General features: G+C 46.7%; 3 protein-coding genes across 6 annotated transcripts; 1 reads left to right on the top strand and 2 right to left on the bottom strand.

Moving 5' to 3' along the window:
* Nucleotides 1-1,278: 1,278 nt before the first annotated feature.
* On the top strand, nt 1,279-20,275 carry LOC111073226 (beta-1-syntrophin). Of its 4 annotated transcripts, none has more exons than XM_022365438.2 (8): nt 1,279-1,405; nt 10,942-11,248; nt 11,310-11,809; nt 18,321-18,530; nt 18,618-18,931; nt 19,079-19,273; nt 19,341-19,715; nt 19,779-20,275. In XM_022365438.2, the coding sequence occupies exons 2-8, from the start codon at nt 11,007-11,009 to the stop codon at nt 19,860-19,862; spliced, it is 1,920 nt and encodes a 639-aa protein (XP_022221130.2). In that variant the 5' UTR covers nt 1,279-1,405; nt 10,942-11,006; the 3' UTR covers nt 19,863-20,275. The 4 variants fall into 4 exon arrangements, with proteins under 4 accessions (XP_022221130.2, XP_022221133.2, XP_022221129.2 ...); XM_022365441.2 differs by having other exon boundaries at nt 1,279-1,773; nt 18,618-18,925; XM_022365437.2 differs by having other exon boundaries at nt 1,279-1,773.
* Nucleotides 9,049-9,957, bottom strand: LOC111073229. Its single transcript, XM_022365443.2, has 3 exons — nt 9,919-9,957; nt 9,280-9,597; nt 9,049-9,201 (listed from the first exon to the last, which is right to left on the bottom strand). Exons 1-3 carry the CDS (start codon nt 9,955-9,957, stop codon nt 9,049-9,051), a joined length of 510 nt encoding a protein of 169 aa, XP_022221135.2.
* LOC111073228 lies at nt 13,582-14,486 on the bottom strand. The gene has a single exon (XM_022365442.2). The coding sequence runs from the start codon at nt 14,470-14,472 to the stop codon at nt 13,642-13,644; it is 831 nt and encodes a 276-aa protein (XP_022221134.2). The 5' UTR covers nt 14,473-14,486; the 3' UTR covers nt 13,582-13,641.
* Nucleotides 20,276-22,170: the final 1,895 nt, after the last annotated feature.

Genomic DNA, 22,170 nt, shown 5'->3' with positions numbered 1-22,170 from the left:
TTGGGGCTTATCATTTGCCGTTAGAGGAGGCCAGGCACAGATCGAGTCCGGACTTCTTAAAGCACAGAAATCGCCAGACAAATTCATATTTTATTGCCTCGGACCATGACCGGGCTGAGGCATTAACAAACAATGCCACAGCAGCCCCAACAGCCCCAACAGCAACAACAACGGACAAGAAGATCAATGGAAAAGCAAATATTTTCACTCCACGGCCGCTGCTGCTGCTGGAAAAGCTGCTCCTGGTTGCCTAATCTGAATCCAGCTTCTGCTTGTTTTGGCCATTGTTTTTGCCGCTGTTGCTGCTTTTTTCCATTTTTCCTTTTGCCAAATTGCATTTTGAACATAATTTTCATATGTCGCTCTGGCAGTTATAATCACGTTCACAGCTCGTTAGCCGAATGCGAATACAAATAAAATTACCGAAAACAAAACCCGAAATCCAGCCACAACCCACCTGTGGCTGCAGGAGGCTCCTCCACTGCCTGTTTGGCCATAATTGTCGGGGGCCAGCATATCGTACATACTCGTACATACTCGTACTCGCAGCAGAAGCGACCGACCATCTTGCGACCATATTGACCATTAGGCGGGCCGAGAGTGCGTTTTGCATTTTGTGCATCTTCATCGATTTCACCATTTGGCGCGCGGTGCATAATTGGCCGGGCCGAGACCTGGCCGAAACCAAGACCAAGACCAGGCCCAGGCAACGGAACGTTTTTTTCTGTTCGCTGATGATTACCGATATTGCAATTGCAGGCAGTGAAAAATGCGTTGGGTGCGTGGAAAAGTTTTCTATTTTCCTTTTTCCTTCCACCCAAGATCTGGTGGTTGCTTCTAAAGTAAAAAAAATCCCCCATTCCGTACAACCTGATTTCGTTCCATAGAAGCTGAAAATAAACTTTTGTTATTCCAAAAGAATTACTAAAAGATTTATTAAAAGTAACTGCAAGTAGACCCCAGCAATTAGCTATAATTATTCCGACTATTCTTTGAATGAACATACTTTCTTATCATTTACTCTTAATTCAAATGCACCATTTCTGCTCCCACGGAGGATGGAACCTAATTCAAAAGTGCGCGCCATAATCTTCCACCCCAACCCAGCTATCTGGCAGCACTGAAAATCATGTAGAGTGCATGTAAATAAATACAGATGGCGCTGTCTGCCTGCTCCTGAATGCAACGGAAATTTGAGTATTGCGCTGCAGGGTATGTTAAAACCAATTGGGAAAAATGAAAATGAGAGAGCGAGCGGCATTTCAATTCGGGGCTTCATTTTGTAACGGTAGCGGTAACGGCAGCGCGCTTTTCCGGAAATCGTTGGAAGCCGCCGACGTCGTCGTCGTAGTTGTCTCTACACAAACAATAATAATAAAAAAGCGCTAGACAAAAGCGCTACTAGGTAATTGGCAAGTAATTGTTGTTGCCGACTGGTTATTGTGGTGTCAATCAACTTTTTGCATATCTCAGACGAAGCCAGCCCCTGGTTTGCTTGTAAAACAAAAGAAATACGAAGTAGTGTAATAAAATCAAAATAAATTGAAAGCAAAAAATCCTTAGTACACACACCGACGGCGGCCGCTGTGACTGCGTGTGTGTTTGTGTGTGCGTGCGTGTGTGAGTGTGCAGTGGCGGTTTCTGAGTCCCGCGCATGCGCCAACTCCCACAACCGTGGTCGAGTCGGGTTTCTGTGCATTAATTGCTTTTCCGTTGAGGAGCGCCTTCACCGAAACCATTTGAAGCTGCCAGGCGATACGGTCAGATCAGGCGGTAGGTGGTAACAAGTTTTGGTCGCTGTAAGCTAAGCTTCACTGTAGTTTCCCCCCGTTCTCGTCATCGAAAGAGTGGTCCGCCCACTCACACTCGCACTCTCTGCCTCCCTGCCTCCCTGCCTCTCTGTCTGTGCTGCTCCCCCCGGCCCATTCAAGCAACCCACCCGCACATTTACTACGCGCAAGCTCATTCTGCGACGCTGTCTGGCCCGTTAGCGTAAGTAAGCTTTTTCTTTCATTCAAGTTGTTGCAGTCGGCGTCGCGTCGCGTCGCGTCGCTTCGTCGTTATGTTGCGTGAAAGTTAATTCCGTTTACTATCGGCATTCATCAACGTCATCATCACCAAAGCCACCCACTCTCGGCCAACCGCCCCACTCCTGGCTTGCACCTGCCCTTCGTCTTTTTGCCGGCTTTTGGTGTTAAGCATTTAAGCAGTAATTGACATGCATTTCCCGATATGTGTTGACAGATAACCAAAGTTTCTGCTGCCTTTTCTACTCGTGAGTACGAGTATATGTAAGTAAGTCCCCTTCCCACCTCCCGTACTCGCTCTAGTGGGGCACTAGCTGTGGGTGGGGCTACAAGGGGATTATCATTATGATGGGGATTAGGGGAGTGCCTGCCATGGAGCTCTCTTTTCATCATCTTGAGTGTGGCTTAAAATGCACCATTTTTTGTGGTCTGTATGTTTTTGTTTGTGGGATTAAATGTCTCTGGGTTATGGAAATTAAATATGAGGGAAAATTAGATGGCCCAGTATACGAAAGAACTATCCTTAAATTAAATTTAAATATAGAGGAAATACGAGTTCGAACAAATAATTGTTTATATTTGTTAAGAATAGTAACATTACAGTCTAGTACGTGATAAAAGAAAGAACACGGAAAAACACGTTTTCGTTGAAAAAACAAAATACATAGAGTTCAATTAAATTATCACGTCTGAATAGATACACCCCTAATACACCCAACAATTTGTTTACCCAAAGGCCTGACTACGGAGCCCTAGGAGCAGTCTCAACTTTTTCCCTCATTTATATCACCTTTTTATTCAGCGCACAAATTAATGTTTTGTAATCCGCTTTTTGGCCTAAGAGCCCAAAGAGAAAGAGACCAAATTGCGCCAACTTGAGCAGAGACAGGTGCAATTACGTGCATTAGAGGATTTCTGCCTTCTTCTTAGCCTCCATCTGGGACCGTCTCTTGTTCCATTACCTTTTGTCATTCATCCCGGCTTTCAGCAGCTCACCGGCGCGACGGCAGGAAAATATCGCTCTTAAATTGCACTTAATGAAGCTGCATCATCACATTTTGCATTTGAGGCATGCCCCGAATGAACGGAGGGGGAAGAGTGTTTGTCTGTGCCTGAGCCTCTGTCTGCCGTAGTCACTCCCATTGGCAGTTCTTTCCGCACGTGAGCAGATTCTTGACTCCGGAGGAACAATGGCAGAGCCACTTGCATTCAACAGACAAACGAGTGGAAATTATGCCAAGACACAGGCAATTAATAAGTGGAGATGCCAGGCCAGCCAAGTCCCCTCCCTCACCCTCACCCTTCTGACTTTTGTCTTTGGCCACCTGCTGTTAGCCGCCTTCAATGATTACGGACACCTTCCAGTCCCCCCCGTCAGCCTGAGACGGAAAGAACCCCAACCCGACCCCGAACGCTCCAGTCTCATTTACATGCTTGCATTGAGGGCGCTGAGTGTTTGCCAACGGCAATACATAATAATCCCAGGCTGGTCATGCACTGCACAAAATCTGAAATCTTAAATGGTCTTCCATCAATTTGGAGACTCTCCCTATTGTTTCTTGCGACTGGGAGACAGATTCGTTAAGTTTATCTGTGGAAATGATTGCTGAGATTGATGGATAGATGGGTCTGGCAACTTTTATTTTCTGGAACTTTTGTCAGTAAAATTTGCATTAAAATATGCATAATAAATATATTATCACAATCAATCAATCAATCAATCAATTTTCACTCGTTTGCGTCATCTTGTGAATCTTTTGAAATTTGAAGATATTAAATTATTATTATGAAAACTCTATGGAAATCTATTATCCATAGAAACATTGTTTTTAAAGAAGTTAAAAAACAAAAACAAAAAACAGCCGTACCCTCCGTAGACTCGTCTTCCATTAAATAATTAAGTTTTAGGATAATTTTTTGTGAGTAGATATTTTCATAGCCATATTCAAAAGCTATTGCTCTGCTCCCCAAGCTAGTTGTAGATCCCTTTTTCGAGTGCAAAAACGAGTCCCAGGCTCAGGCAGGGCACAACCTGTCCCTGGCGATTGCTTTGGCCCGAGCCGCCATGGAATGTGTACTAATATGCATAAGTAGGCACGCAAAGTGGTTCGGGTTCTGGGATTGAAATTGGGCAAACACCGAAACTGTGACCCATGGCACACACACCAGTGCACACACTAGCATACAGACCACCCAATACACACACACTCCCACACCCACACCCACACCCACGCACATTCACGTCAATCAATATAAACGCATTTTCATAATTAATCAATGCTGAATAATTCGTCAGACAGAGTTGGGTTATGTTGTCACACTGCGCTTGAGGGTGATGGTGAGGGTGAGGGAGTGGGAGTGGGACAGAGGGGATAAGAGTGCGCGTGTGTGAGTCTATTGAGGTGTACTTATGTGAGCGTGTTTGTGTGTGTGTGTGTGTGTGTGTGCGGGGGGAGGGAGGTAGGAGCATTATGTGGGGGAGTGTGCTAATAAGCAAATCTCAGAGGTTTGTTTTGGCTTTTGTCGGTCGCAGCGGCGGCTTTGTGGTTACCGCATGAAATATCTATCCGAAGCCCACACACGAGTTGGCAGGAGGGGACCAAGCCAACTGTGAAAGCCATGTTTACACTAGGTCAGCCAAAAGTGATAGTGAACACAACACCTATATATAGATTCGAGATTCGAGATTCCAGATTCGAGAGCGGAGCGTGGAGAAACACAAAGTGAGAGTCAGAAATTACCAGATATTACGGATTAGAGCGTACCATCTGTGTATCCGATAATTATCGGCAGAGTCAGTTCTTGACTCTTGGGAGGCAAATACATCTACGGGTATCTCCCCTACGCGATCATCTACAATATCTTTCAACTTTTAGGACAACGAAATTTATGTTTAAAGATTATTTCAAAATCAAACAGTCTCTTCGTTCCAGGGGTACACAGCATCCATGGTTCAAACGTGGCTCTAATAACCTCATTAGCTCATTTGCCTCTCAGTTGAGTTCTCGCATAACAAAAATAATAATCGCAGCTCGGGGCAACTAAATGACTAAATGACTAAAGCATCGTTCATCCAAACTATGCCACATTCCCTCCCTCCGCATCCGCATCCTCATCCGCAGTCCAGTCTCTTTTCCTGCCCCATATCGAGTGGCAGCGTCTCTTTGTGCGCGAGTGGAGTGGCATGTTCTGCGTATTATGTGTATTTAAAGATCATTAGTGCGCCATTTATATGTAGATATACCCGCTGCCAGATTTTGTAGATATACATACATACGTATGTATTTATGCACATGGGTATATCGATTCCCACCAGTTGAGCGGGCCCAGAGCTGTGTGGCGGCATTGTTAAGAATGATTAAGAGGCTACGATGGCAGCAGCGGATGGCTGCAGGAGTGGCTGTTGGTAAAAGCTGGTGGGGAGCCCTTACTCTCGCTGGGGCTGATGGTGGTGGGTGTCAAGGCCAAGCGGCAAGCGGCAAGCGGCAAGACATGTGTTCGCGTGTACCTTAATCAAAGCCCAACAGGATGTGGCCCAGAATACCACAAAACGAAAATGGCAAAGTAATTGGAATTTAGCCTCTAATGATGAATAGGCAAAATCAGAGTTTAATGACAAGTTATACGTGGTACATACATACATATGTATGTACTTATGCCGTAAATTTAATCGAAAAATATTCTCTCTTCTGTCTTCTGCCACTTTGAATATATTTTAAACCCTCATTCTTCTCGTATTCCGCCATATATCGATGTCAATTTACGGATAGCGATCTAGATTCCATTAAATTTATAAAAAAGTACTTTTGTCGAAGTGTTTTTGCATACATTTGCATACAAATAAAAGGAGCGGAGCCCGAACCGATCCAGATAAAGAACAGGGCCAGGGCTGGCAAAGGTTGCGGATTAAATTAATGTGGGGACACAGGGACAGAAACAGAGACAATGTGAGCAGCAGTTGCCGCGCCACTCGCTCTAATGAAGCAGCTTCCACACATGCACGCACACACTCGCACTCACGCATCCGCAGCTTCAGGGAAATAGCGAAAATTCCATGAAAACGCTGGAGCCGAGCCTCTGGAGGCAGCAGCAACAAACGAAGCAAAAGGCAGCCATAAATATTTTTCGAAATAAATTCTCGTTTACAAATTATGATTTTATGACTTTTTGATGGCACCGCCACAAGCCCACACACTCACGCAATGCACAAACAAACACACACATGCACACACACACACCGACACATCGGGGCAATATATTTCCGCTCAGGAAGAGAGTGAGAGACTCGAAGGCAAAACGCTTTACGTATTTATAGCCCCTTCACGCTGCCTGCCCTTCCGCCTTACATATCGATACAAAAGGCTCTCTCTCTCTCCCCCCACCATCATCCCATCGATCGTATACACACACACACACACACACAAAGGCGAAAAACTTCACACATTTTGCATTAAAAAATTGGCACAAAAAACAAAGTGCGAAAAAACAAACCTTAAAGCGGCGCCCAACAAAAATGTTATTACACAAAAGCGCGAAAAAATTTCGTTCGAGTTGAATGCAAGTTCCATGTGTCTCCCTTTCTCTGTCCCCCTTCTCACGCCCTCTCTCTTTCTCGCAGTGTGTGGGCTGCAGCAGCTGCTGCCATTTCCCAGCTTTTCTGCTTTTCCCTCGATTTTTTGCTGCCTACTTTTAGGAGCATAATTTATGACCGCCCGCCATTAAATTAGCCAAAGCGCAGCATGAAAAATGGCAACGACGATGGCGACAAGCGACGTCCGGCGCTTATTAGGACCGACCGCCCAGTTGGCCTGGAATATGATGGCGCGGAGATGGCGCGGAGGAGGACGACGTGACCCCACCCCTGCCATTGCCGGACGGAGGACACATCCGTACAAATAGTTTAAATCTCATTTGGTCCCAGGCTGTTCGGGGGTAATAATGCTCATATTTGGCTTTGATTTAGTTGTCGCCAAAGGAGTTTTTTGACCGGAAAGCTTTGGGGATGCTTGTGGTGAACAGGCCCCCCATTAAGTGGGGCTTTGAGCAACATTTAACCCATTTTTCTAAACGAATTAGAATTCTAAATTGGAATTATACGGAGTATATCAAGTAAACAAACATTACTTGGTGGAAAATAAAATTAGATATATTTCCCAAAAAAAAGCGTACCGTTGACATTCTTTGGACAATTTTGTTCATTGGTAGCTTGTATTTTAAATAATTATTTATAATTATAATTATATATATTATTATATATTATATATTATAATTTATAATTAATATTATTATATATTATATACTATAATATTATATATATTATTATAATTATAATTGATGCCACTAACAGGGTAACGTCTAAAAATACAAACATCCAATACAAAAATAAATTTACAAAAATGACAAACTGGAAGAAACATTAAAAGTGGTAGAAAACTGCTACTTTGGATCACAATATCTTCAGGTATATCCAAATTCTATCACAATCACTCCTTTATGAGCATCCGACAGAAAGGCTAAAGTAGTTCAGTTGGGTTTCATATGTCTGTAAATGCGGATACGAATGGGGAAATCGTTTTGAATCTTCATTTAGAAAATATTATAAAATATGGGGACATGGTTTTAGTCGAAAACTTTGATGGAGAATTTTGTTTCACAGTTTTCGCATATATCCATTCATTCCTGCCATTTATGGCAGGCTACTTGAGGGGAGAACAATTGATGTATGATTATTGGAAGCCCCATTTGGGATCCAAATATGGAATCCATTTCTTAGCATCCTTTCCTCCACCCATTTTTGCTATTTTCCTAAGCCCACAGCACCACCTTCGTTAGGAACGAACCCTCGGCTGTGTACTATATGTGAGCTGTTTTATTTTCTTTTGTGTGTGTATGTGTTTGCTTACAATTATGAGCGTGTTGATGACAACATCGCCGGCTTCTTCGTCACCGTCATCCCACAGCAGGCATCGTCCTTCGTCCTTCGTCTCAAGCAGTCGCACACTTGGAAATGTGTACATTTTTCGCCAGTCTGTGCAGCGAGGGCCTTGAGCCGAGAAGTACGCAGCGTTGCAATAATAATTACAAATGTTGCACAATAAATTGCAAAGCAAACAGACTCGACGTTAGCAGAGGCAGAGACAGAGGCAGGGGAAGAGACGGAGGGAGCAACAGTGGCAGCAGCAGCGGCAAAATTACTTCCTGCTGAATCGTAAGCGGAAATGTACATACAAATGGCACTCACACACAAGCCCCAGCCCTCAACCCATAGCACAATCGTGGTAACAGGATGTGTCTGACTGGAGCAGCCACCGCCTTGCCCCTAGCCGAGAGCGTGAGCACGAAATCGAATGGGGACCGGCTCCGGCCGTGTCACGGGCGCAGCTCCAACGGGAATATTGCTCCGAGGAGTGGCATCTTGTCAAATAGAAAATCATAGGAAAAAGTCCCGCGGCGGCGACAAGATGCGTAATTGCAGAGCAGCTACCAAAGGAGTCGCACTGTTGCTCTCTGCCAGGGCGGTGCCAAGGCGGTGGAAGGATGTGGCAGGATGTGGCAGGATATGGAAGGATGTGTGCCCCAAATGCCACGGCTCTTTGCATTCCTCCATTGGTTTGCTGTGGTGCAGCTGTTGTCGCCTCCACTTCACTCCACTCCACTCCACGGCCACTCGCCTCTCAGCTCTCGCCTTCCGAGAATGCAATAAATCTTGGACTGGAAAACAATGACAAATTTTCTCTGCTCGTACCCGTACCCGTACTCATACTTCTTCTCCCTTTGTCAGGACGTGTGGGTGCTTTCCGCTGTCATTGCCAAGCCGGACATTGAGTTTCGTATCCGCTTATTGCCAACAATCCCCTCCAGCACCTGTCTTCCGCCTGTCCACATGCACGCTCGATTGAGAGTCTGTCCCTTCCCTTCCCTTCGCTTGAGATGATCAATTGGAAAGTTAGAAATGCGGGACAATCTCTTTTACAATTCAAATTATTGAAGATCTCTTGAAGGATCAGAAACTATATAAATCCTACAATTCCTCCTCAAACCTCATGTAGGCCTTGATAATAACCTGCGGTTTCATGTCATAGAAGAAATTAAAGTTCAGCAAATAGTCTCCAGTTGGCAAAGGAATGCGAAATACTTCCGGTCTGGGATAAAAGCCGTTGACATTCACAGAACCCTGAAAAATATCAGAAGAATCAATGTAGGTAGATGGGGCAGCCGAAATTAAAGCAGTATCCTGCAGTACAAAACTCACATAATAGGGACAGCTGTGATTGATGTTGGAGAACTCTTTGAAGCTGGCATAGACCAGGGCCACGAAGGGATTGTAGGGCTTGCGCAGATAGCGACAGGCATCTATGGTGACGTTGAAAAGCCAGGGCTGATAGCCATTGGCCTTTCGCAGCATCTCCAGCCTGAGGAACAGCTTGTCCACCGGATAGTGGACGGTACTGTTGATGTTCATTATCGCCCTGCCCCTGGCCACTGCCTTGAGACGGCAACTGTGAAACTCCACCAGGGACTTGTTGGCCGCCTCGCAGACCAAGTTCGTGAACTTGAATACAATCGCTTCCTACACGAGAAAGTGTAGTGTTAATAAGCTAATCACATTTCAATATGGAAGAGGGTCTTACATTGCTTCTGAATACAAACGAAAATGGCAAAAGTATTCCAAAAATAAACACACTTGTCCACATGATATCCAAAATATATCTGCACAAACTAAAACTGCTCATTGGACGTTAAACGCCAGAAGTTTCCGCTCCACCAGTCCCAAAATTAACTGAGCGTAATACGTACGTATTAGGTTAAATAAACTCTACTTAAAATATCATTATAGTTAATACATAAATGTACATAATATCATTGAAATTAAGCTCATTTCTGTACATACTGAGGCACGCAGTTCGAAATGATTTTCGTCGATTCCCATTACGCCTTTTATTTACCCGATACTCAAAGTGGGATATAGGGGTGGGTGTGGACAACACCCAAAAGCAAGCGTTTCCGACCCCATAAAGTATATTCATATATTCTTGATCAGCATCAATAGCCGAGTCGATATAGAGTGGCTATAAGTGAGAGCTAGAGCAACCTTTGATATCACATTGTTACAAGTATATCTCCAAATTTTCCACCGCCCCTTGCCGACCCACAAAGTACGAAAAACTGTGGCATCAAAAACTTTGAAGGTAAAGCAACAACGAAGAATCATAAAGGCATAGCCACAGGCAGAATGAGCAAACTAATTTGCCCTGCTTAACTATCCCCTTTCATGCGCTTAATCCATATCTACCTTGAACACTCGGGGCGAAGCGAGATATAATGGATGAGGTTGTTGGGAGAAGAGTTAGTGGGAGAAACAGATGTAGCGGAACAATGGAAACAGAATAATATATATATGAAACTACTAGTAATAGAAAGGGATAAACGAAGTGCAATAATTAACATTAGATCATTACCAGCGGTCGTGGGTGTTCTCTCTTTCTATATATTCTCTATATTGTTCCCATTTCTCCAGATAAGTGCCAGCAAAATGAAGAGGAATTCGCTGTCTGCTTTGGCAGTCCTTTGGCAGTCCAAATTCCTCCCCTTCCCACAGTAACCAACAAATCAATGTGTTCTATTTGATAACAGATATTCTTTTTTTCTTTCTTTTTTTTTTTACTTATATATCATAAATATCAGAAAGAAACATTACAATTACATAGTTTACTACGATAGCAACTTATACTATGGACTTAGGACAACTGACATTAATTAGCATTACAAGTAATTAACAGGGAGACAAGGAAGAGAGTGTAATTACATATAAAATATATACTGTTTAGGTTGCATAAATCATTGTATAGATAACGCGGCCATTGCCGCGGCTCTCCTCCTTTCCAATTACAATTGAAATTATTTTCTGTTGCAGCCGGCTACCAGGCGGCTACCATGTAGATCCCAGAACTAGCAGCGAGTAGAAGTCAGAGTGGAATCATGGTGGAATCGTCGAGCCTGGGTCGGACCCCTCCGGCCGCCCAGCAGCCCATTCCGCAACAGAACTCGCCCTCACCCTCTGGGTTGCGGTGCGGCAACCTGGAAACGCGGGTGCGCGGGGCCTGGTATCGGGTGCTAGTGACACTCGAAACGGACTTCCTGGCCGTCAGTCTGGACGAGTCGTGTGAGTCGGCGCAGCAATCAAATGATGGACAATCGACCACGCTGAATGGCACCTTGGGGTGAGTAACCCCGGCCGGGGTTAAATCGGTCCTCTCTTTTATCCAAATTCAAATTCTGCAGAAGTAATCACAGTGGCGGAGGTGGAGGAGCAGGTGGTGGAGGAGGCTCTGGTCAGAATGGCACCGGCACCCTGCCCAGCTCCGCCTCCCTGCAGGGCATGAATATCCAGGACACCGAAGTAGATGGTTCGACCAACAACGACAACGGAGATCGGGAGCGGGAGCGGGAGCGGGATCTCTGCCTGAACAACAACAACAATGCCGGCGATGGGGGCGGCATGGATTTGTGCGACGTACCTGACCATGTGGCCAACCAGAAGCGGCATGTGCGCATCATCAAGTCGGACAACAACGGCCTGGGCATATCCATCAAGGGTGGCCGCGAGAACCGCATGCCCATCCTCATCTCGAAGATATTCCGGGGCATGGCCGCCGATCAGGCCAAGGGCCTCTATGTGGGCGATGCCATCCTGACCGTCAACGGGGAGGAGCTGCGCGACGCCACCCACGACGAGGCTGTGCGCGCCCTCAAGCGCTCCGGTCGCGTGGTGGATCTGGAAGGTAGGTGCAGCATAGCATACATTTGTTACTCTTTCAGCCAGAATGTCAAATTGTTATTTGCTTAAAACATTTTGTTCACTCAGCGGTGGCTGGAGGACGTGGAGGGGCAAAGCAAAGAGCTTAAAAAATGCCATTGAGCGAGTCAAACTAACAAGTAAACTATGAGCGACAGCCACAGTGGGATGTAATGGGGAAATGAGTGGAAAGTTTTCTCGGAGAGTAGCTGAAAGATGATAGAAGCAACCTCAGCTGAACATTTCCACAGCGCTTTTGATGTGAATTTTGGTTTGTGATAAATGGCTGTCCCCGATGCTGGATAGATAATGTTTCCCCAACATGTTCGCCAATGATTAATTGACCCAGAGATTCGCAATGTTTTTGTCCTGTTTTTGGCGGCATCCGTGCCATGGTGGAGCGGCGAACTGGAACTGGGAGGCGGAACAGAGGGCTTAAGCGCAAATACATACGTGGGATTACTCAGCAAAACATGCGAGCTACAGCCACTGCCTGTGATGCTACTTCCACTGCCACTGCCACTGATGCCGTTGCAGCTGTGTACTGTTATAAATCCCCACCAGCAGCCAGCTCCCAGCAGCCAGCAGCCAGCTCCCCCGGACGAACTTATCCCCCTTCTCCCATGTTGACTGTTAGCTGTTGACTGCCGTTAGTGGCGCTGGTTTGTTGGTTGGTTGGTTGGTTGGTTGGTTGGTTGGCTGGATGGCTTCGCTCGTTGCTTGGCTCGTTGCTCGGTTTGTTTGCACCCGCCCGGCAATGAGTAATGAGAAAAGTTTTCTTTCCATTTGATCAAATGGCCCAAAAATACATAGTTGTTGGTGGAGAGGAGATAGCTGGCAGGCAGTTTGCGGCAGGTCAGGAGTGGCAGGGTGTGGATGTCACGCACCACATCCCAAACTCTTGGCCTAGCTGAGACATTTCCAAGCTAAAAGATGTACAATGTACTCGTACATACATCAACAAAGAAGGATTTATAGGTGATGAGAGTACGATTGGAGAGTGCACAAGGAAGGAAATACTCAATTGATTTAATTGGATCGAGCGAATCTTCTCACACGTAATCTATAGAAAACACTCCCTCGGGATTGTATAGTTCGTTCCCTCTTCTAGTTATCTAGTTATCAATACAAGTCAAAAGAGTCAGAATCCCATGCTGATATATGTGTGTCCGAGTAGTCCTCAGGTTACTTTAAGCCCCTTCAAGCCCTCTTTGGCTTCTGATTCTAGTAACAAGCCAAGTACATAATCATAATCATTCGATGTATACAGAATGAGCTCCTCCGCGAGAGCAGGGGAGAGCCAGAGGACAATGCCTAATCAAAATGTGCTGGCCAAGTCGGAGCATCGCTTCCTGTTCGGAGCACATCGCAATAAGCAATAGTAAGCATCAATTAGGCACTGTATGGGTGGACACACACTCGAGAGAGTGGCAGAAAAGCACAACAAACACATACATACACCCGCACATGCACATGTGCACCTGCTTGTGGGCGTGACCCAATCACAATCCAAGCCATTTGGCATAAACAATGCAATGAACCATGCAGGACAATTTTGCTGAAACAACTTCCTTCTCCTCTCTCTCTCTCTCTGTCTCTTAATCGAAGGGGAGCAGAAGGGGGAGCAGGAATCCACTCTGACACAGCCAATTCCATTTCCTTGACACACACATTTCCGGTGCACCAGCTGCTCTACTCCTCCTCCACCTCCACCAACAGCAAACAGCAAACAGACAACAGCAAACGCTTTAAGGTTCAGTTCAAATGGATATATACATATATTTCTTGCGTTTCTCAGTTCCAGTGTCTAGTGTCCTCCTAGATCCTCCTCAGGCGCTCGCTGCGAGAGCGTTGACGCGGCTGCTCCACAGCCAGAATGAGGCGACCGAACTGTGCGCCTCGGGATCCCAGGGGCAGCAGGATTAGGCGACCGCTGGCCAGCTCGTTAGCCAAAGCATCCTCCTCCTCCTCCTGCTCGCCCACCAACTCCACCTGGGACTCTTCCAGGTCCAACTCGTTCTCGGGCTCGCTCAGCTCGGGGGCTCCATAGGTGGAGGCGGGAGCGGGACTGGCCGGTGGGCCATAGGTGCCCGCTGGCGTGACCGCTTTGACCTCAACGTCTGTGGGGATTGGCTCCGGCTCATTCTGCTCCGCCTGGCCCAGGGCAGGGACATCAGCAACAGGCTGCTGGCCATCAGCAGCAGCAGCGCCATCGGCGTCGAAATCCTCGACAGCCTCGAGTACAGGTGGCTGAAAGTCCCGGGCCGGAGCCTGGGCCACCACCTCCACGGTGTCCTGCTGGTCGTCGGGAGCTCCATAGGTGTTGGCAGGCGTACGGAGGGCGACCTCCAGTTCCGCTTCAGTCTCCGTTTCCGCTTCCTGCTGCTCCACTTCGGTGGTGGTCTCAGCCTCAGCAACAGCATTCTCCAGGGTCTCCACAGCTCTGGGCGTGGTTAGGGGTTCCGCCTCGAGCTTGGGCTGCTGCTCGCTGGGCAGGCCAAAGGGGATTCTGGGACGGAAGCCAGCCGCTGGGTAGGGCGTTGAGGAGTACTCCACCTGGCGCTGACTCTTCAGACGCCGCTGGGGCATGGCTGAGACGGTGGCCAGGGCCAGGGCTGCGGCCAGGATGAGGATGGAAATGCTCTTCATGTTTCACGCTCTGCGATTGCTAACGGTTTGTGTCTGGCTGCTGTGGGTGCTCTCCTATTTATACACGTGAGTGCCATGCCTCGTATCCATTCGCGTGCCTCTTCCTCCATCCATGCCAATTCTACATCAGAATTCAGTAACGGTCGCAAGGCCGTCTGTGAGTTTCGAGTTCGAGTTCGGCTATGATAGCTCTATAGCCATGCTATGGCCCAGAGTCGATGCAGTGCACAGTGGGAATGCGAATGTCAATCGGATTGGGATGGGACTGACACACGACAATTATTGGCGCATTTAAAAACGGTTCGCGGCCCATCAGGCTCAATGTTAATGTCGCTTTAATATCAACAGCCCCAAACTTTACTTAACTTAACTCAGCCCAGCTCTGGTCTGGCTTGGCCCTCCCCGAAACTCACGTCATCGTTGTCAACGTGCCTCGCATGCCACGCAGCTGACGCACGCCAGAGCCAGAGTCAGAGTCAGAGCCAGAGTCTGACTCTCATTTAATTTGAACACCGCACATGTCCATGTGGGAGATGGAACCGGTGTCGGTGCCCATGCTGATCCATTTCGCCGTCTCTTTCTGGGCCAAAAATTTATATTGGCAGCTAAGCACTGAGGTTTGGCGTGATGGAACGGAACGGAACAGAAACGAAGCCTGGGTACTCTATGGAAAATATCTTTTCATAATTTTAGGATATTATAAATAGAAATACAAAAGTAAAAACAAATCATTTGGAATTGGAACGTGAAGACATTAAGACGCAGTCCAAATGGTTTAATTCTCTTATAAGCTAAATGTAGCCTCCTAGACTCTAGATAATCGACTGACTAAAGCAGAGCTAAAATGCAATCCACCAAAGAGCCAATATACTCGTAACTCTGTTCGGTTTGGTGCTATTAAATTTGCCTTCATTGCTCGTTTTGTTGCCTGCTGAGTGTTTTGATTTTCGGCTGGCTGGGCTTGCGGTCGTTTCCATAATTTCAACGGTGTGTTCATTAAATTAAAGTGGCCCAGATCTATAGGCACGCAAAGTGGCGCAAATGTAATCACAATTTCAAAGGCCCGTAGCCATGGCATGGGGGACGACATGCTTAGCAGCTCATCGCCATCCTGGGCCCAGGCCTCCATCTCCACCTCCATCTCCACTGGCATCATCTCTTGATTCGAACTCCAATTTACAAGTTGGCCAAGTTGTTTGCCAAGCTCCGCTGGCCGCTGTGCGCCCAACTTTGGCCCAAAGTATTTGCGCCCAGGCAGCCGTCTCATTGTAATTTAAATAAGCCAGGAGCTGGGCTGAATGGGATTGCATGGAATGGCGTGGCATGGCACGGCAGGGCATGGGATGACTGGATATAACTGGATTCCAGCTCCAACTGCCAAATGTCAGCGACAGACTTCGGAGATGGCGAAGAAGGCGACGACAGTTGGACTTGCTCTCCTGCCGCCTGCCTACCAAAAAGTCCATTAGCAATGGTTTTTACAACTTGGCACACATTCGTGGTCCCAACCAACCACCCAACCACCCACCACCCCACACAACCTCCTCCACGGCACAGTCCACCCAAGTGGATCCTACTTAACCAACCTGCCTCAGTCCTGGCCACAGTCCTGCCCCAACTCTGTCCCTCCCGAGGAGCGCGTGAGATTTAACTCGCAAAACTTTTGCCCAAAGTTTGTTTTAACGCACGATTTGCCGAATTCCGAACGCCGCCTGCTGTTGATATCATATTCCGACTCGCCACGCCACGCCCACTGCACGGCTTGCCATTTGATTTATGCTCCTGGGCGGAGTGGAAGGGGCGGAATGGGTGGACTGGTGGATTTGCAGGATTGCGTTTTGTCGCTAAAGGTGTAAAAAAGTTTTTGGCTTGACTGCGAATTGAGTGGGGCGAGGGGGAAGGGCGGAAAATTAACTGCTTTCCAGCAATAATATGATCGTAAAGATCTGGGACTAGGGAAAATCGTCCAGGAGGAAGTGTAAAGTGAAGTGAAATGAAATGAAACGAAGCACAAAAGCTGGCAGAGGACTGAAATAATTGGGGGTTGAATAAAATAGTCGAACAATGGATTAGCATAGGATATATGAGGGTGTAAGGTGCTCCTAGCTGTTCAGATCCCCTTAATCGATGGTTGCTTTTACTCATTATTAATCTCTTTTTTGTTGTGGATGGAAGTCGTTCAAGTAAATTGAAACTAAACTAAAATTAAATTGCAGGAGGTAATTAATTTAAATAAAACATATCCCAATAGACCCTTTCAAATGCTGCTCGTAACTTTTATCTTCAGATAGCTTCCCCAATTCCCTCTTCCGCCTCTTTTCATTTGACTTTCCCCAAGCATTTGTCGAGATAACCCACATGCTCTGAGCACTAAGCAAATCCTCGAGTTGAATGTTTCCTAATGCCATATTTATTTGGAAAATGTGAGCGGAAAATATTCATACTTAAGCACCTAACAATTGTGGCCTGCGGCACTTTCAGCCAACTTTTCCATAACTTGTTTGTTTTTCTAGAATTGTTTTTAGCACACACATAGAGGAGGGAGAGTGGGAAGGGGAAGGGGAAGGGGAAGGGGAAGGGGAAGGGTCTGGTCCAACTTTATTTACACTTAAATGCAAAAATTTACACAACTTATTACAGTTGTTGCTATTGCTGCCATAAACTTTTCCCCAGTTGCAGTTGCGTTTCTCGTTTGGTCCTGTTTGCTCTTCAGTCCACTCCGAGCTAACCGACGGCCCACTGTCCATCCTCTCCTGCTAGTCCCAGTCCCACTCCCACTGCCACTGCCACTCTTGCAAGCATCATCAGACTTTGCGCCTGCCGCTATGCAACATTTTTTGCCACTGTTTGTTTGTCGTCGGTTGCATATTTGTGAACGTAAATGTTTGCAGAGCTCCACCAGAGACTGCTCTGGCGGCTTCCACTCTTAACCCTTTAGTGTACGTAAATGACAAGCAATTAGCAAGTTGGTGCGCCTGCATCTACATCCCCATCCCCAACCCCAATCCCATCTCGCTGTGGAGCCGTTCGCTCTAATTAGTTGAGCCAAACACACGAATCGAGTCGGACAAACCGCCGCCGCTGATGCTTACGCTATCGCTGCCCACCGGTGTGCTGGGGGCTGGGGACTGGGGGATGGGGCTGGCCGATGGCATTAAGTGTGAAAATTGAATTTCCAAATCACTCGACGACATCGTCGGGCAACAGCAAACGGAAATTGTGCAAATGCTGTGGGTGGAATGCCGAGTGGGGCCCAGCTAGATATGCGACAGTGGGTGGTGGTGGGACTGCGACTGCGACTACGACTACAACTACGACAGTTTACCTATTGCCGGGCCCAGCAAAGCACCTGGCATCGCCATCAGCATTTGCATAGAAGCTGCACAGTGGTGCACGTGCGGCACCATACAACGTACGACAGGCATCACCAACTGTTGTGGTGGGTGTAGAGATTACGAATGAATTTATGGCAAGGCACAGAGCAGTGTGCAAGTTAGTTTTGCCGGTTGTCGTGGGGCTTTGGCTGTGCAAATCGAATAAAAATGGAGCGGAAACTCTAATGAATTTATGCCGCAACGTTTGCCAAGACTTCTACTCCAACAGCGCTAACGAGACCGACAGAGCCAGAGCCAGAGCCGGAGTCAGAGTCGTCTCCGACTGATTGAATGTGTTCTGTGTCTGTGTGTTTGTGTGTCTGTTTGTCTGTGGTAGAAAGTTGTTGAGGACACCACACATCCTTTCCTGCGGCCTCATCCATATTCATGGGATTTGCATATCATTCGATTCCCGTATCCGTATCCGTATCCGTTTACTATAAGCATGTGTGCCTCTGTGCGGTATTTTTGCAGTTAAATTCCTACGCGAAGTGACGCCCTACTTTCGGAAGGCGAGCATCATCTCGGAGGTCGGATGGGAGCTGCAGCGCGCCTTCCTCTGCCCGCTGGGACCGGGCGTGCCCACCTCCCCGCCCGCACCAAAGACAACGCCGCGCGCGGACACGCGCTACATCCCCCTACAGCTGACGCATCTGGCCAGGAATCTCAAGTACATCGATCCGGGTAAGTGCATCCAACGGGAACAGCTCATGCAGCACATCACATCACATCACCTCACCAGCCGCTATTCTTCTTCTTCATCTCCCACAGAGAACCGCTGCTTCGAGCTGCACTCGCCGGACGGAGTGCACTCGTGCATCCTGCGTGCGGCGGATTCTGCGGAGGCTCTGGTCTGGTTCAATGCTCTGCACTCGGCCATGGGCAGCAGCACGCAACGGGCCCTGGCCGAGGCCAATCGCGCGCTCACCAATCTCATCGGCGAACTGAAGCACATCGGCTGGCTGAGCAAGCGCCTCAACGGAGGCAGCTCGGGCAGTGCCGGGGGCGGCGGAGGGAGTGGCAGTGGGGCAGCCAGCGGCGGCAGCGGCACCTCCAACAGCGGAGTGGCCGGCGAGCTGGTAAGTGTAAGTTCATCATCATCATCATCATCATCATTCCCTCTCCCCTACTATCCCGTGATTCGTTCATTAATATCCGCCCTATCCGAACTACAGATCGGTAGATTATAGCCAGATATTGTTAATGATTTTCCATATAAATATCGTTCACAGCCCAGCGGCCGTTCCAGCTCTGAGAGTTCGGACGAGAGTGACAAGTGGCTGCCCATATTCGTGGCCGTGACGGAGCGCGAGTTTCGGATATACGAGAGTGCGCCCTGGTCCGTGGAGGCCTGGAGTCGTCCCCTCGAGATCTATGCCTTGGCCACAACGCGTCTAGCCGGAGCCGGGAACAATTCCTCGCTGAACGTAAGTGCAACAGCCTTCTCCGTGCACCCACCCTCTCGGAGTCGTAAGATGTGCCTTTCTCTTTCAGGGCCAACAGACAACGGTGTTTTGTGTGCGCTGCGGCACCGCCAGGGGAGTCCTTGTCTACTGGCTGCGATCGGAGACGCATCGCGACATGGCCGCCTGGGCCCGGGCCTTGGTGCAGGGCTCCCACCAGGCAGTCAACTATCAGCGGGAGTTCTCCTTCCGCTGCCTCTACCAGGGCCGACAGTGTCAATTGGTTGTGCACATCAATCGTGGCTTTTTTCTGTACGATTGCGGTGGCTTCGCCCCCACCACGCCCACGGCGGCGGTGGCCGCCACCAAAACGCAGCTCTGGCAGTTTGCCTTCGACAAGCTAAAGGGCTCCGCGGACGATGGCGCGCGGATGTTGTATCTGGATTTTGGTGACGACGGCGAGATTGTGAGTCATGTAAATTGCTTTTCCCATCCATTTGGTGCTCATTTTCTGTTTCTCCCCCTGCAGGAACTGGACATGGAGTGCTGCCCCAAGCCGGTTGTCTTTGTCGTGCACAATTGTCTGTCCGCCAAGGTTCACAACATTGCCTAGAGTGCGCTTCAATTGGCTGGATCTACGATGTAAATGTTGATATTTTAGGTGTAATGAAACTTTGTTGTTACAAGTTTTGACCTCATTTTGAGCATGTCAAGTTTTAACCATTTCGAAGTGGGTTAAAACTCTTCAAGCTGTCTCCGATTTTTCTTTACGGACTTCATTAATTTGTTTTAAGTTCGTTTCACAAGCGAATGCAATATTTTGTTAACGCTGTCAATTAGCTAAGATTATGAGGAGGAGAGCTCGGGGGGAAAGTTCTTATTAGTTCTTTGCAGAAAGTATTTATGTTTATGTTTAACCGAATTTCTATAGTATTGTAGCCTCTATTAAGCCTAAAATGGAAACCCTTATTGAAATTATGGAGTCCTTCCAGCGAGCGACTTAGTTAATTTAGTAGGGAAAAGGATAGACATTTCGTGCTTCCTTGTGGCTGGGAAGGGAGTGCATTAGTTTGGTAGTTAAAGCAGGAAATAAGTGGAGTGTGACACAGAGTAGATTTTTGAAAGAAAACAAATCGAATAAACCAATGCAAATACCGAGTAGCACAAACCAAAAAGAAATGATGAGCAAAACTGAAAAACTTTATTTAAATTGTAAGTAGACGTAAATTCATTTTATACGTGTGTCCCATACACAGGATACATCTGAGGAAGGATCGAAAGGAACGAAATCTAAAGCTAAATCTAAACCTAAATCTAATCTATCTAAATTAACAACATTTGCATAAACGTTGAACAATAATTATCGTAATTGTACTTAACTAATTGTATCTTGTACTTGTACCATGTATCTTGTATCTTGTATCTAAACGAAGCACACATATCTCGATGGCCCCCTACCCGGGAGGCATTGATGTTGATCATGGACTAAACTCCCCAACTAAACTACATACATACATATAGCTGTACACCAGTCGTATAGGAACCCATACATACATATACAAACATATACATATGTGCATTCCAGGCCATTTCTCTACTCCCCGAATCTTCATGTACAAGCCATCTATCATATTCAATTATTATACATTTATACATATATACATACATACATACATACATACATACATACATACATACGAGTATCGTCGGTAACATGCCACATAATCATTTTATGAAATTTGAAATTTCGTTATAAACACAACAACAACAACAACAACAACAAACAGCAACCAAAAGAAGACGAACGACAGAAATCAATAAGAAAAAAAAATAACAAAAATAAGACGTACAATATTTTTAACGTAAGTAGTGTTGAATCTTCGATAATAAACTTATATAAATATATATATACATGCTATATATGTATATGAAATACCGTAAACATGGCATTTTTTTTTTGGGTTTTATACTTAAGCAGAGTGGGGAGAAGGCTTTGATTGGTTTCATCAGCATGCCATACATTTAATCTGGTAAGAAAGTAAACAAAATTAAATTAAAAATGGTACGTATTAAAATAAGGAGAGCACGATTTAAATGCACAGTTCCATTAGCATCATATTGCCATTCGCGAATGATATTTGTTCTGCTGGGATGTGGTTCGACATTGGCACTGAATGGATCGTATAGCCATTCACTTTTGACTTAAGTCCGGGGCCATTCTAAGGGAAAATTACTACCTATCGACGTGCGTAACCGACAGAACAAACCACAAGAATCCATCAAACAAAAAACATCAAACATATTTATGTTGCTTCCCCGAATGTTTACCTGTGTGTGTCTTTGGATGAACTTTTGCCAGCCTGTTGCTGCCCTCGGATTTATTTATTCCACATTTATTTCCTGCATATGAATTTATTTTCAATTTTATCATTTCCCATTTAAGACGAAAACAAAGTCACCCAAGAACGTGACCAGCATGTCCAACAGCTGGCACGGTCAAGCCACTAACTTTGCTCATAGCAAAGTTAAGCCGACAAAACTACACACATGCATATCAAAGACATACACACACACACACACAATACACACTCATACAAACATACATACATACAGCATGTAGGTATAGCTAGCAAGTAAAGGCGAAAATGTAAAGTGACTTTTTGGGGTTGGGTTGAGTTGGGTTGGGTTGGGTTGCGTTGGCACTCTGCCTCTGACCATCGTTTCGGTCAATGGGTGGTGCCCAGGCCGGGTTTGAGGTGTAACGACCCAGGCCGGGGCGGAGCGGAGCGGGGCGTTTCTGGCCTCCTTCAATGCCGCAGAATACACTCGGACACAAATGGAACCCACTGGCAGAATTACATTTCCGGCTTTTGGAAGCTTGCGGAAGTTTCGCGTCAAATTAAATGCTCAGGGTTAGAATT

This window comes from Drosophila obscura, unplaced genomic scaffold (genome assembly GCF_018151105.1).
Source record: "Drosophila obscura isolate BZ-5 IFL unplaced genomic scaffold, ASM1815110v1 contig_189, whole genome shotgun sequence".
NCBI lineage: Eukaryota > Metazoa > Arthropoda > Insecta > Diptera > Drosophilidae > Drosophila > Drosophila obscura.
This window is presented reverse-complemented; position numbering and strand designations above follow the sequence as displayed.